General features: G+C 51.4%; 1 protein-coding gene across 2 annotated transcripts; it reads left to right on the top strand.

Annotated features, from left to right (window-relative positions):
- The first annotated feature begins 5,141 nt into the window (after nucleotides 1-5,141).
- On the top strand, nucleotides 5,142-11,111 carry Tac3 (tachykinin 3). 2 transcript variants are annotated; one of them, XM_005397338.2, is made up of 7 exons: nucleotides 5,142-5,309; nucleotides 5,835-5,953; nucleotides 7,595-7,700; nucleotides 7,861-7,890; nucleotides 8,254-8,307; nucleotides 8,650-8,724; nucleotides 10,856-11,111. In XM_005397338.2, the coding sequence occupies exons 2-6, from the start codon at nucleotides 5,840-5,842 to the stop codon at nucleotides 8,721-8,723; spliced, it is 378 nt and encodes a 125-aa protein (XP_005397395.1). In that variant the 5' UTR covers nucleotides 5,142-5,309; nucleotides 5,835-5,839; the 3' UTR covers nucleotide 8,724; nucleotides 10,856-11,111. The 2 variants fall into 2 exon arrangements, with proteins under 2 accessions (XP_005397395.1, XP_013376452.1); XM_013520998.1 differs by having other exon boundaries at nucleotides 5,786-5,953.
- The last annotated feature ends 714 nt before the right edge of the window (nucleotides 11,112-11,825 follow it).

Genomic DNA, 11,825 nt, shown 5'->3' with positions numbered 1-11,825 from the left:
TTCCCGTCCCTCAGGTCCTCGGGAGCCAGCTAGTACAGACAATCAGAAGGGCGCAGAAGGGAAATTGTCTGTGGGCTCCTTGACCGGCTGAGCTCTGTCGGGGTTTAGAGAGACTGGGGTGGGGGTGGGGGAGTCAGGGCTAGGGCTCAGGTCGCAGGTGGCCGATGGGCTGATTCATTAAGTGTGTCCCTGGAGGGAAGAAGGGAGGATCCCCGACTTGGCACAGAATGGGATCCTTTGGAGATTTCCCCTGAAAAGTGGCCCAAGGCTGGAGAGCTCAGGCAAGCTGAGGTGAGCTGGGGAAGGAGGGCCCCCCCCACCCAGGAGCTCCGTCACCCCTCCATCCCCAGGCTTAGCACTGGGCTGCATCACACTTGCCTCCCGGCACCACTTCCCTTCCATTTACCTGAGATGCCAAGCTGCTGCCAATGGCTTTTTACTAATCTCTGTCCCAGAGCTGGGGCCTGCAGGTGGTGGCACTTATGGGCAGGCTCCCACCCAGATTCTCTCAGCCCTATGACTCAACTCTTTTTCTCTCGTCCTGGTTTATTTTCTCTGTGTCATTGTCATTATCTTTTTCTGAGCCTCCAACTGTCTCACACCATCTCATTGTCCTTCTGTGCGTGGACTCTGACTCATATTAATGCGTGATATTTTGTAGAATGCTGTATATATTTTTCCGCTTCCCTTCATATCTATTTCCTCGTAGACTCTGTCTTGTCGCAACCTCTTGTCATCCTGGGCTCTGCCTTTGGGGAAATCACACTCATGTATTCACAGTGAAGTTTAGATCTGCAGTCTCTGTGTAGGACGGGCGCCTTTGTTGCAGGCTCTTCCCTCTTCCGCAATATCCACCTTCCCTGCCACCTCCACTAAGCTCTATCTCTCTGTGCCCCGAGGCTAGGGTCTTCCTCACCTCGCTTGGGTTCTACATTCCATTAGCAGGCGGCTCCCGGCCCCAGGTGATCACGTGGGCAGGGAGCCCTGGTTCACTTCTTCCTGCCTGCAGATTATTCTTGCTTTCTGAGCTCAAGCCGGCTTCCCAGGCCGGTGAGGAGCTGGAGCCTCTGGTGGAGGCTGTGTTCAGGGGAGGGCTGGCTCCTCCCACCCTCGACAACACCCCCACCCTTGACTTCTCAGAATGAGGCCCCGAAGATCAGTGTCGCCCAGGAAGGCGGGGTGGGTGGTGGGTGGGTGGGGGTGACCTGAGTCTGATCGCCTCCGCTCTCTGCCTCATCTCCTGCTCCCAGGGCCCAAATTGTCGTCACTTTCCCAGTGAAGTGTCTGGTCATTTTCAGAAGCAATTTCAGGAGAAAATGCAGCGGCTGCTCCCTATCCTGCTTTTCTTTTCCCACGGCTGCGGGCTCTGTCAGCGGCCTGGGTGGGGGTGAGGGCTGAGGAGGGCTAGGTTGACTCCTTCCCTCAGTCACAGACGCCGGTAGGGGGAGGGGTAGGACCCCCTTCCTTCCTTCCCCCTTCCGCCTCTCCCTTCCTTTCCTTCTTTCCTGTCTGCTTCTCTACTGGAGCCCAGGAGCCTGCTACCTGCTGGGCTCAGTTTCCCCACTTGTGTTCCAGGGTTTGAACTGGCTTTCTGACCACAAGAGAAGTGGGAGTTTTGCCCTTTGCCCTCCCCTCCCAGCCCTCCGCCCCCTCGCCTGCCCAGCACTCTCAGTGCAGGTTGTGTTCCAGGCTCCGAGGGGCACAGGCCAGCCTGGACTCCGCAGCCCCCACAGGGAACCACCCTGCCCCTCTCAGAGCTTAAACCAGCTCTGTTGCAGTCCTCCGGGCTCAGTCCGCTCCTTCCCCAGCTCTGGGGCTCTCCTCCTTCTTTGCAGCTCCGCGGGGTGTCTCCAGCAGAACACTACGGAAGCTACCATCCTTCTATTTTCTGGTTCCTCCACCCAGTGTCACATGCGGCCCTGTCTGGGATGATGAGGGCATCCATAGGCCAGTCGGTGGGGGCCCGTGCAGCTCACCCTGTGTGCAGAAGCTCAGGCTGGGGCTGCCTCTACCTTCAGCCCCCAGAGAAAGGCAGACTAGCTTGTCTCATCTCAGCACAACTGCACATCTCTTCCCGGCCTTGACGACAACGAAAAGAGGGGAGCTGCCGGGCGATCTGCTGCTAGGAACTCTGGACTCCGAGTACCCTCTCCTTCGGGCCAGTGAAAATATCGGAAATGTGGCTTAAATAGCGAGTAGATTTTCAAAGATAAAGGACACCTAGGTGTTCTATCGTCACAACGGGCACTTTCATGCTATTTGCATCTGATTTGTGGGCAAAGCGAAACCCGCCTGCTCCGGCTTTCCAATGCCCCCTCCTCCACCAGTTCTCGGGTTTAGGTTAGCATCAGCTCTTTCAAGTCTTTGCTAATCCCAGAGATCAAGGGGTGATCCGTTCTCCCGCCATCCTCATGCTCCCCCCAGGCTTGGCTCCCCCATCCTCTGCGAGATGCCGAATCATCAAAGGACATTATTCATGGTGGACCTTTGCTGAAGCCCTGCTTCGCTGGCGCCAGCGCTGGGGGGCAGGGAAAGATGGGCTGATGGGGGAGGGGGTTGATGCAGAATTTGGCCCAGGAGGCTTTTGGTCCTCAATTCGCACCTCCTCCCTGACACCTAACTTCCTCCACAGGCCTCCTTGGGCTTCTGTCTCTAGACAGACAGGAGAGGAGGAGGAGACAGCTAGCCCAACTAGGAAGGGCACCTGAGCTTCTCAAAGGAATGAACCAGTCATGCCATTTGCATGTAAACAGCCGCTTCTATTCCTCCTCTCACCAAATGCTCCCAGCCCTTGGTACTGGCCCGTGTTCTTTGCCCACACAGCCCTGCAATTAGCTGTGTAATGAGAAGCTTTTAATGAGGCCTCATTAGCCACGCATATAATAAAGAGGCCCTGATACCCAGCTGCTGCCCTCACTCTGGGGTGAACGTGGGGCCCCGTGCAGTCAGGCAGGTTTCTGATAGTGTGGTCCAAGTCCTAGGGAGGGTGAGGTGGGTAGAAAGGGTTTCAGAACCCCATTAGCACTTGAGAGGCTCCATGGAAGATCCTTGTTTTGGGCTGAGATACAAGAAGCTTGGCTCTGGCTTCCTTTCTCATTTTATAAATAAATTTTTATTGTTCATCTATTATGCGCCAAATACTCCAGGGTGAGGGCTACAATAGCAAACAAATCAGACAAGCATTCTTACCCTCATGATACATTCTAGTGGGGTGGTCTATGTTGTAGAGAGACAGTAAACAAAACACTAGGGTGCTGGATGTAATAAGTGCATGGAAAAAAAAGCAGGAGGGGCTATATGGAGTGGTGGGGTGGTTGAAACTTTGGAGGAAGGCCTTGTTAAAGAAGGAATATTTGACCCGGGCATGGTGGTGCATGCCTGTAATCCCAGCACTCTGGAGACTGAGACAGGAGGATTGTCATGAGTTCAAGGCCAGCCTGGGCTACATCGTGAGTTCAAGGCCAGCCTGAACTACAGAAGAGTAAAACCCTGTCTCAAAACAAAACAAAACAAAATAAAACAAAACAAAGCAAAAGGAGTATTAGTAGTAAACACAAGATGGAATCACCATTCTCTCCTCCTCCCAAGATGTAGGGATAGAAGAGTAGAAGGTCCCAAATCTCCAAGTCTCAAAGAGATGGACTTTGAGAGGGGTAACTATTCCTTCACAGGTCAATGTTCATGCCAGTGCAGTAAGAAGAATGGGAGACTTAGGTTTAGAAGAACCTGAATTTGTGGCTGTCCTCTACTGATTAGTAGCTGTACATACTGTAGCCAGTGACTAAACCTCCCGGGTCTCAGTTTTCTCATCGGAAAAATAGTTGTATTACCTGCTTGTATGGTGGAGGTGAGGAAAACACATCGCTCTGTGCCAAAACACCTTGAGAATGTTCAGACCCAGCACGCTCCCAGCGTTCTGGGAGGGTGACACAGGAGCATTGTTAGTTCAGTATGGACAGCTTAGCAGGACTCTGTCTCAAAAGAAAGAATTAACAGTGATTGAGGATGTAGCTCCTTGAGAAGGTCCTGGGGTCAATCACACACACACACACACACACACACACACACACACACACACAGAGCAAAGAACAAAAAAAAAAAATCCCGTGTCTAGTACAAACGCTGAGCAGGACCCCTCGCTTGCTCAGAAGCCAGTGTTCAGACACGGTGCCTCTCCCCCAGCCCTGCGGCCTCGCGGTCTCCAGGTCTGTTCTCTGGTCTCGGTGTGATTCACTCCCTGGGGGCTTCCTCCCTTGGGTGTGCCGTGAGTAGCAAAGCCCCCTCTGTGGGATGTGAAGACGGGCTTAAGATTCAGAGGATAAGATGTCTGAGTTTCAGGGAGATGAGTTAGAGTGTGGAAGACATAACTGTGAGGAGAAAAGGAAGCAATTTAAGTGATGATTTTGGGGGGTAGGGCTAGGGGAACAGCTCAGCCACTGCGTTCCTTCCCCCTTGCTGAGACTACAGCGGGAGGGGTAGCAGACAGGCTCTATAAGGATGCAACTAAGTCAGGCTGACACAGGGTCAGATGAAAAGGAGAAGGTGGGGAGGCGCAGGGGGAGACATCAGCACCGGTGGGGGTGAGGGGAGGTCTCCGCATTAAGCAGCAGGGGAGAAGCACCAGCAGGGTGCGGGGGTGAAGGCCGTGGTGTGTGGTAAGGAAAGAGAATGGAGACTGGAGGGGATGCCAGGCTCACCCCCCCACACACACCCCCCACCCCGTCCTCAGCCTAGTGGTCCTGGTAGTGGCAAGGGCAGAGAGGCACCTGCTTGAGCTGTTTCAGCCTGGCAGTCAAGCTTGAAGGTTTTAAGGGCCAGGGGCTGGTGAGCAAACACAGAGGGAAACAGGCCCGGGCCACATCTATTGAGCTGCACCGGCATGGCAATACTGTGACAGCTAAGCACAGCAGCATTCCTTAGACTGCCTACCTAGGGTGCTATTGGAGAGCGGGCTGCCGGACAGCCCCAGCTCACTGCTGGGTGTGTGCGTGTGTATGTGCGTGTGTATCTTGCAGGGTGTGCGTGTGTCTGGGTGTGTGGCTGCAGTCTGCATCCTCCCCCTCCTCCAACCTCCCTCCTCCTCCGCAGCCACCCTGGGATTGGCGACTCTCAGCCCCTCCTCTCAGCTCCCCCAAACCCTCCCAGAGCCTTTATCAGGGAGCTGGGACTGAGTTCCTGCCACCTCCCAGGTCCCCTCCACTCTGCTTTTCTCTTCCTCGCAGCTCCGCAGCGTGTGGGGAGTGTGCAGTGCTCCCGCCAGCTCCCTGATCCTGCCAGTCCAGAGCGCCAGGCGCAGAGCAGCTCTACAGGTAGGCACAGGGGAACAGTGTGGCATGGCCTGAAGCTGGCACCGAGGGTCAAGGGCCAGAGTCAGGAGAGAAGGGATGAAGGAAGCCTTTGACGGGGAAATGGGAAGGTGAGTAGGCTGTTTGGAGCCTATGGGTGTAGACTGATTCTTCTGTACCAGAAAGTTTTGCCTGAGTCTTGGTTATCTAGTACTGGAAAATAGCATCCAGGACCTTTCCTTGGGTTGACTGGAGAGACAGACTAATGCATGACTAAAGAAGCAAACCTATCCTCTTCTTTGGGAGCTGGAGTCCCGGCACCGCAGCACCACTGCTCGTGCCCTGGGGTACACGAAAGTTGTCTAATAGGAGAACACAGAAACTGAACCCTCAGGATGAACCCCTTCTCAGAGACGCATTCCACGCTCTCTCCAGGCTTGGGTGGGACAGCTGGGGCTGACAGCAGAATTGAGCCAGACTGTTGGTCTACATTTCCGCAGAGCTGTATTCTCTCCACCCTCACTGAGGCCTGTCCCTTCATCCTCCCAGACACCATGAGGAGCACCCTGCTGTTTGCAGCCATCCTGGCCCTTAGTCTGGGTTCAAGCTTTGGGGCTGTCTGTGAGGAGTCCCAGGAGCAGGTGGTACCCAGTGGGACCCACAGGAAGGTAAGTCATCCTCTGCCCGAGTCCTGGGAACATCAGGGGTCTGGGATCCTGCATGTCTGGACAGCTGGAGGGGGAAGATTGAGCAGGCAGGGTTGGCAGTTGGGTGGGTAATCCTTCCGAGAGCATTTTTTCTTCTTGTGGATTTCCCTACCTCTCTGGCACTCTCGTATTCCAACGCTCTCCAGGGCACGTCTCTAAATGTCTCTGTCTCTCTGTGTGTCTTTGACATTTTGTCATAAAAGATGCCCTACAAATATGTTGTTCAGTTTGTTCATTGACTGGTGACTTGGTGATGAGATGGTGCTGAGAACTGGTGAGCTAGGGTGGGCTAAGGCTTTCTGTGATCTGGCTCAGGTTCCGTCCCTTGGCAGGGGACAGATCTATCTCTATCTGTTAGATGGTATGAAACAATGAGAATTTTTCTCATGTGGGCATTTACATACTACTTCATCTATAGATTATGTATATTATTTTATTTTCAAAGTGCAAATAAATTTCTCTATCTTCTGCTTATCCTTCACCTCATAACTTCAGGTGCTTCTAAGATTCCAACCCTTCTTCTTTCCCTTGCCTGTCCCTAGCCTCAGCTTAGTCAGGGTAGCAAAACCAAAAACAGTAACAGAAAGCTAGGTTGAACCCTGATTTGCAAAGTTCCCCTAAGAAAAAGAATAGGGATTGTTAGGGTTGGGGTACAGGGAGAGGGGGTGGGGGGTGTAGGGAGGGAGTGTTTTGAAGGTTTTGAAATGACAGCAATTACATTGGTACACATGCTTTTAAGATGATTACAGGTGGGACTTATTACAAATTCAGTGTGCGAAGTCTAACTGCTTCCCCAGATCCAGTCTGTTTAGCATCTCATTATAGGAGGTGGGCAGAGAATTCGAACAATTTGGGAAAAGTGGCTGCTGTGAAGCAGTTTGCTGGTCCAAGAGAGAGAAAAAGAGAGAAAGAGAGAGGGGGAGAGAGAGAGAGAGAGGGAGAGAGAGGGAGAGAGAGGGAGATCACCAGTGCAGCCTTGCAGGTGGCGCAGCTGCACCAGATCCAAAATTCAAAAATGCCCTGGGAATGCCAAATACAGTCTGAACTCTGTGTTTGGAGCTACAAAGTTCCAGCCCGGGCTAGTCAGGGCATCTGAGTTCTTCAGAGACAAGCTTGTTGCGGGACCTTGGGCGATGAGATGTCCCCTCTGTCCCTCTTTGTTAATGACAGACAGGGATTGCTCTGCCACGCATTCTGCCCTAGTGTCTGTGAGGCTAAGTGGAATTGGGGCAGGAAGAGGGTAGGATAAATGTGTGCCCTTATAACTGGGTTAATATATATGGGGTGTCCTGGTAAAGGCACTTCTAAGTGTGGACAGCAGTGCCAGGATGCCTGGGTTCTGGAGACATGTACTTCTGAGATTCAAGGTAGAATCTCCAAACATGATCGTTGTCATTGTCACTCTGCGCCTGGCATTAGTGAGGTAGTGGCACACATCTTGTTGTGCCCAAGTTGCTAGAAAACTAGAGGAAATCCTGAAAGAAGCAGGGTTTGGGTTCAGCTGTCACGGGCTCAGGAGGAGGCTGTTTTGTGTGGGAAAAGAGTGAGTGGATGGAGTATGAGTCTCCTGCCTCGGTCTTCTTTGTTCCTCTCCCCTACAAGGACTCGGGTCTCTCCCAGCTGCCCCCATCGTTGCTGCGGAGACTCTACGACAGCCGCTCAGTCTCTCTGGAAGGATTGCTGAAAGTGCTGAGCAAGGCTAGCCTGGGTAGGAGCAGCCCCGGGGAGAGGGTATGAGGAGCGGGATTCTGAAGATTAGATAGGTCTGGAAGACCCTTTGGGTGAGAGGGAGACAGGGAATGGCTTCATGAATTGGTGAATTCTCCAGCATCTACTCCTCATTTACACACTTGTTCTCGGTTTCTCAGATCCTAAGGAATCATCCCTGCCGCAGAAACGTAAGTACCCCTTCTCCCTCTATCTCTGCTGACCACTCATCCAGAGCTCTGTGGGCATGGGGCCCAGAGGGCATTTTGGCTGGGCTGATCTCAGCTGGTGCAGACAGTATGCCAGCTACAATTGCTCAGCCAGCTTTTCCTAAGTGAGAGAGGCCACTGGGAATGAGGAAAGAAGCAGGTGCGAGGGCCCTGAGCAGTCTCCTCGCCTGGCTGCTTATTGGGAATCAAGAGGAACGAAGAGGTGATGATGAAAATTCTAAGCCAGGCACCTCCTTGGGCAGAGGATTCTGGAAACGCGGAGAGGGTGGGTACAGAGGATAAACCATCACTCTCCTTGTTGACAATGTTGGCCTTTTTCTGCAGGTGACATGCATGATTTCTTTGTGGGACTTATGGGGAAGAGGAACAGCCAGCCAGGTAGGCCTGTGAGGGAGTATGGTTTAGGGTCTGAGGAGGCTATGACAGAAGTCAAATGTCTCCTATTTGTTACCAGAGGGAAGAATAAGACCTGTCTTGGTTGTAGTAAGTGTTCTTGCCCCTTTCTTCCCAGTCAGCTTGGATTCACAGCCATGCCCTCCCAGGACTCAGAGTGGGGGACCTTTCTGCTGTGGCTGGGAGGAAGGGACAGGGAGACTGCGTTTCTCCATCTCCCCAGCTCTTTCCAATGCTGACCTCGGTAGCTAGTCCTTCCCTGTTGGGTCAGGGTGAAGGTGACATTCAGAAAAATCTCCCCTCACTACATGATTTACTTCACCCCAGACACACCTACTGATGTGAATCAAGAGAACATCCCCAGCTTTGGCACCCTCAAATACCCCTCCAGTGAAGAATGAGGTAAGGCCTGCTAGCAGGAGCGAGGAGAGGGACCCTGTGTGCGTGCGTGCGTGCATGCATGTGTTGGTGTGTTGCTACTGGCACATTTTCTTGGATGCTACAAGTGGTTTTTTTTTTTTTTTTGGTTTTGGTTTTTCTCCGGTACCGGAAACCGAACTCACGACCTTGCGCTTGCCAGGCAGGCGCTTTTGCCGCTGAGCTAAATCCCCAGCCCCTGCTACAAGTGTTAATGCGTATAAATGTACCCTAAAATACACAGTCAGTGCTCAGCATGCTGTTCCTCAAACACGGAGATGCTCAGAGGCAGGTGTGAACCCACATATGCGCACTCCTCTTTTTCATCTTTTTCTCCTGTGTGTCGGACCCCGCTGATTAGTGAGCAGCAGGAGTGAGTGGTGGGAGACGGGGAGAGACAGGCTTCCCTGGGGTTCTCCAATGGGCAGCTTTACATTATCTGGACCCTGTTCTCCAGTGTTTGTGTAAAAGATGGAGAGACTGTCGTTTGATAACTGCAGCTATCACATCCGATTCATAGGTGAAGCATTTGCTTCCAGGGCACATTGAACCTTCTGGCTCAGAGTCCTGGGTTATAGGCACAGAGCTCAGTCAGACATGAAGGCGATTTGGGAAGAAATGCAAGGAACTCTAGCGTCTAACGGTAGTAACTAGAAAGCATAGCTTAGTTTCTCTATGTGGATGATGAATTGGAGATTGGCTTGAGTTTGAATCTTGGATCTGCCATTGTCTACCTGTGTGCCCTTGGCTGAGTCACATAACCCTCTGCGTCTCATTTTCCTCAACTGAAAAATGAGGGCAATGAAGGTGATGATAGGATCTCTCAGGGTTGGAGCGTGAAGGATGGAGCACAAGTGAACTATTCAGGTTGGAGCCTGGTACATGATGTGGTGTGTTAGCTCCACTACAGCTCTGCTGGCCTGGGAGGGGTGGGCTTTCCCCTGACTGGTTCTGGTCTGTCTGCCCCTGGGTTGCAGCTCAGGCCTGAGCCGGCTGACAGATTCCTCACTTGTCTGTGAGTGTGACAATGCCCCAGGGAAGTGTTTAGTCAAACCACACAGAACCTTCTGCCTGGATATGGCCTACCCACACACAGCAAGAGCAGCTCACCTGGTGGGTTTCTTTTCACTAACTTCCAAAGAAAGAGGGGTGAAAAGGAGAGGAGTGCGATTGGGAAGTCCCGATACTCACAGAGAGCATCCTGTCTCTCTCCCTGGGCCCCTGGAACCTGCCCTGCCTAGTCCCAAGGGGCCAGCCCGAGACCTAAGGAGCTGACTTGATGTTGCCACCTGTGCATAACTCCTCCGGCCCAAGACTGGGTCTGGCCCCCCACCTACTGTTGGGTGAGAGGGCACAAAAGCTGTAATAACTGTAACTCACTGATTGCACGGTACTTACTGTATCATTTCGCTCTCATTAGATGGTTATTTCAGTCCTGCCAACGGCCAGATAATTATATGGGCAGCTATATCTGGACGGCGTACTCTCCTCCAGCATTATACACTAGCCATAAAGATAATTACAGTACAATTTTGCCACTGTATTTTATACAAATGGCAAAAACAAGTTCATTGTGGAAATCTACTTTTAATGTTTGCTGGTGAATCCAGGCTCTTTCAGAGGGACTGGGCCTGTAATTGCAGCCTTCATAATCTTACCGTTCACGGAGTGTTTGTAACCTACTAGGTGGTCCAACATAGATCATTGTGTCATCTTCTTTCATTCATGTGAACCTGCTGAAAAAGGAAGTAATCTGGGGGCCTGTCCTTCCTCTGGGAGGTTTCTGGGAAGAGGAAGACCTGGTAAGCCAGGGGCAGCATTAGCACCAAGCTGCCTGGAATGGATTATGTGTGTGTGCCTGGCTTCTGAGGGTGCTCAGGTGATATGATCTTGGTTCCTACATCCTTCTGCATGGGCCGCCAGACCCACACGTATTCAGCACAATAAACACAGGAGCAGGAAAGGGGCAAGCACCAGACCATTAGTCCAAAGGCCACATAGACAACTGAGGGTCAAGACTCCCTTTACTTCTTCCACGTTCACCCCAGTAGGTAGCCAGCGGCAGTTTTAGAAGATGTAAGATGTGATTTGGTTTTTGTTTTGTTTTGCTCCTCAGCACTTCGCTTCTGGACCCTGGGCTGCATCATAGAGACACTGTCCCCTGTCCCAATCCCAAGTGCATGTTTCCCTGCTTCCCTTCTGTTCCTGTAAAATTCTTGTGCTTTGATTCCTTCCCTATCCCCTCTAGTAACTGGTGACTATCCCCAGTCCTAATGGGCATTGACTGTGGATTCTATAGCTTGACTATAATTTCTATAGAGTCCTACATTAAAAATATGTCTCTCTCCTCCTCAACAATAAAAGATTTTTACATATGAGTGATGTGATGTACTGTTTGTTTAGTGGGTAAGTTTTTCTTTTCCTTGACTCCTCCACTACATTATAAATACATACATGTACCAGGTACGGTGGTGCACACCTGTAATCACAATTACTTGGGAGGCTGAGGCAGGATGACTGCAATTGGAGTCCCACCAGCGTAATTTAGCAAAACCCTATCTCAAGGCTGGGTGTGGTGGCACACGCCTGTAATCCCAGCACTTGGTAGGCTGAGGCAGGAGGATCGTTGCAAGTTCGAGACCAGCCTTGGTTACAAAGTGAGCTCAAGGCCAGTCTGAACTCCATAGCGAGACCCTGCCTCAAAAACAAACAAAAATCCTATCTCAAAATAAAAAAAATAAAAAAGGGCTGGGGATGTAGCTCAGTGTGAAGGCCCTAGGTTCAATCCCTTGTATCATCAAAAACAAACAAACAAAACCCCCGTACATTCAGGCTTTCATATGACACATGATCATATTTAAATGGAAGTATTTTCATTTTATAACAGATCAGTGGCCCCAATACTGCCTTATACACAGCGCTTGGTACAATTAGTATCAGTTTATTCAGTGATTAAAAGAATAAATACATGAATTTAGAAGATGGCCTCTAACACTTAAAGATTTCTAATAATGAAAACACTGAAGGCTTGACTGCCTTTCTAGGATGGGCCTGGGAGACCTTAATTCCCGAATCTGACCTTGTTT

This window comes from Chinchilla lanigera, unplaced genomic scaffold (assembly GCF_000276665.1).
Source record: "Chinchilla lanigera isolate Chin_1 unplaced genomic scaffold, ChiLan1.0 scaffold00057, whole genome shotgun sequence".
Taxonomy (NCBI): Eukaryota; Metazoa; Chordata; class Mammalia; order Rodentia; family Chinchillidae; genus Chinchilla; species Chinchilla lanigera.
The sequence above is the reverse complement of the archived record's forward strand: the minus strand, read 5'-3'. Positions and strand labels throughout refer to the sequence as shown.

What these genes read in the sequence shown, in the direction of transcription:
- Tac3 (XM_005397338.2), top strand. Translation starts at nt 5,840, where the DNA reads ATGAGGAGCACCCTGCTGTTTGCAGCCATCCTGGCCCTTAGTCTGGGT. An exon ending in GCTGAGCAAGGCTAGCCTGG is followed by an intron (nt 7,701 to 7,860) that starts GTAGGAGCAGCC and finishes TCGGTTTCTCAG; the next exon opens with ATCCTAAGGAATCATCCCTG. An exon ending in GAAGAGGAACAGCCAGCCAG is followed by an intron (nt 8,308 to 8,649) that starts GTAGGCCTGTGA and finishes ACTTCACCCCAG; the next exon opens with ACACACCTACTGATGTGAAT.